This window comes from Abrus precatorius, unplaced genomic scaffold, assembly GCF_003935025.1.
Source record: "Abrus precatorius isolate BTA unplaced genomic scaffold, Abrus_2018 Scaffold10, whole genome shotgun sequence".
NCBI lineage: Eukaryota > Viridiplantae > Streptophyta > Magnoliopsida > Fabales > Fabaceae > Abrus > Abrus precatorius.
In genome coordinates, this window is record NW_020874292.1 from 16,069,590 (window position 1) to 16,072,583 (window position 2,994).

At 36.5% G+C, this 2,994-nt stretch overlaps 1 protein-coding gene across 1 annotated transcript; it reads right to left on the reverse strand.

The window, feature by feature from the left end:
• Positions 1-202: 202 nt before the first annotated feature.
• Positions 203-616, reverse strand: LOC113851959. Its single transcript, XM_027482229.1, has one exon. It carries the CDS (start codon positions 614-616, stop codon positions 203-205), a length of 414 nt encoding a protein of 137 aa, XP_027338030.1.
• Between the last annotated feature and the right edge of the window lie 2,378 nt (positions 617-2,994).

Here is a 2,994-nt window from a genome sequence, read left to right on the forward strand (position 1 = left end):
GAGAGTATGCAGAAAATCATAACAAGTATAATGCAGAATGAAAGGTTTGAGCAGCAGAATTATGCAAGAATTCATCAATTATTACAGCTCAAATATAAGACTTTTATTAAATGCAAAAGAGCAGCTAAAATTCTTAATCAAGTTATGAGTTGCCTCTCACATAACACTTCTTTAACATCACTAGCTTTACATATGAAGGGAATTACTCAGGGCAAGGGTTATGGTTGAAGTTCATGATAAGGGCATGTAAGTCAATCTCTTCAACCTCTTCCAAAAGAACTGGACTTTGCAGGAAGTGCTTCAAACGGTGTCCATTCACCATAAAGCTCTTGTTAGTGGAGTCACTTTGGATTTCATCTACACCATGAGAAAATACCTTTGTGACTGTAAATAGTCCAATCCACCTTGATTTGAGCTTTTCGAACATGAGTTTGAGGCAAGAGTTGAACAAAAGGACATTTTGATCAATGGAAAATTCTTTCCTATATATCATCTTGTCATGGTACCTCTTGGTCTTTTCTTTGTAAATTCTTGAGTTCTCATAAGCTTCAAGGCACATCTCCTCTAGCTCTTGCAATTGCAACTTCTTTTGTTCCCCAGCTGAGTCATAATGCATATTACAAGCCTTCACTACTCAGTATGCTTTATGTTCTACCTCAACTGGAAAATGATAAGTTTTTCCATAAACCACCCTATATGGTGACATTTCCAAGGGTGTCTTAAAAGTCGTTCTGTGTGCCCACAGTGCGTCATCAAGCCTTCGACTCTAGTCTTTTCTGTGGGACTGTACTACTCTCTCAAGTATTTTCTTGATTTCTCTGTTAGAGAGTTTAGTTTGTCCATTTGTCTGTGGGTGATAAGCAGTGGAAACTTTGTGTACAACTTCATATTTTTTGAACAAGACTTCTATTGTCCTATTGCAGAAGTGACTCCCTTGGTCACTAATGATGGCTCTAGGGATTCCAAACCTGCAAAACAAGTTGCTATGGACAAAATCTGCAATAACCTTGGCATCATTAGTCCTAGTGGCCCTAGCTTCCACCCATTTCGAGACATAATCAACAACAAAAAGTATATAAAGAAAACCAAAAGATGAAGGGAAGGGTCCCATGAAGTCAATACCCCAAACATCAAAGATGTCACAATATAGTATGGGTTGTTGGGGCATCTCTTGTCTCTAAGTAATCACTCCTCCTCTCACAAGGAGAATATGTTTGCCATGAGTCTTTGAAAATTGAGGGCCAATACAGTCCTACAGTTGAGGCATGACAGAATTGTAGTATGGATGAAATCTCTTCATCAGGTATGCATCTTTTGATGACTTGATCATTGCAAAATTTTCATAAATAAGGGTCATCCTAAACGTAATGTTTGGCATCACTGTTAATCTTTTCCCATTTTGCTCTTGGTACATTTGCTAGAAAGGCCCCTGCTACTAGAAAGTTAACAATGTCACTATACTAGGGTACCTGTGAAACATACAACTCTAAGAGTTGCTCATCAGGAAAATCATATAAAAGTGGAATAGGGTCAGGAACTCCCTCTATTCTGCTCAGGTGGTCTGCTACCAAATTCTGAGTTCCACTTCTATCCTTGATCTCTAAGCTAAACTCTTGAAGTAAAAGCATCCATCTTATCAGCCTAGGCTTAGAATATGTCTTTTTTAGCAAATACCTCAAGGCTAAATGATCAGCAACTTGGATTTCACTTACACTTCTGGTAATAGATCCGAGAGGGAGATAGTAGAGCCAATCCTTGGCTGCATCCATCAGAGAGAATGGAAAAGCTTTCAATTTAACATACTCTTCAGGTACACCTTATGGCCTCATGGTCAAACAAACTATGTGGAACTCCTTGAGGTGCTTGTGTGGGTCCTCACCTGCAAGGCCATGAAATCTAGGCAACAAGTGTATTAGTCCGGTCTTGAGAACAAAAGGTGCATCAATGTCAGGATACTGTATGTATAAAGTTTGCTAAGTTACGTTAGGTGCAACCAGTTCCTTTAATGTTCTTTCATTGTCAAGCATTTGGTTTAATTAAGAATCTAAAGAATGTGGTGATAAGTAGATAGATGCAGCACAGAGTTAACAAATTCTGCAGAATTATGCAGCAAAACAGAGCAAAATGCAGAAAATTTAGAGGGGCAGAATAGTGAAATTAAAAACACAGAAACTAACAATCAAAAGTTGTAGAAAAGCAGCAGAATTATGTACCTAGATGCAAAATTACTCTTTCTATTAGGAAGCAATATCAATACTAATATATTCACAATGCAAAAAATTTAAAAACAGAACACTGAAATAGAGTGATTAACAAATTCAATGCAAAATTAACACCAAAGTTCCCAGCAGCGGCGCCAATTTAATGATCGCTCATATTGCATAAAGATTTGTCGCCAATCCTCATCAAAGTATGAAAAATTTTGTGTAGTCTAGGATGCAAGCCTAGGTTATCTCTGATGACTTTGGCTGAAAATGTGTATTAAATATGTTACAAACATTCACTATGAAAGCAATTAAAAAGGGGGGGTTTCTTTGATTTCCAGATTCAATGTAAAAAGTAATTAATGAAATTGTAAAAGTTAACCAATAAGATGTAGCAATCCTTAGTTTATTCACGTGACTCTTTCCCTATTCCTCTTAACATTTATCACTCTTCCTCTTCCTTTGAATTAGGTTAATTCAACAAGCAAGAATTAACCTTAAAATTCCATACAAATTTAAGCAAATTTAATGGACTCCAACCCTTTTCCCAAGATTACGCAACCTTAGAAATTAACTCAGAACTAAGCAAACCAAGTTAAGAATCTCATTAAAATGAATTAGGGTTAATTAAGCAATGTCCCCCTCATTCAACCATTAATTAAATTCAAAGGATTAGGGAAAATAAATTCATAAAGGAAAAGGAATTGTATTAACATTCATAACCCAGAAATTCAAGAATCCAAGTGAACTCACTAAAAGATTACAAAAGATTTAGCCCTCCATGAGGATG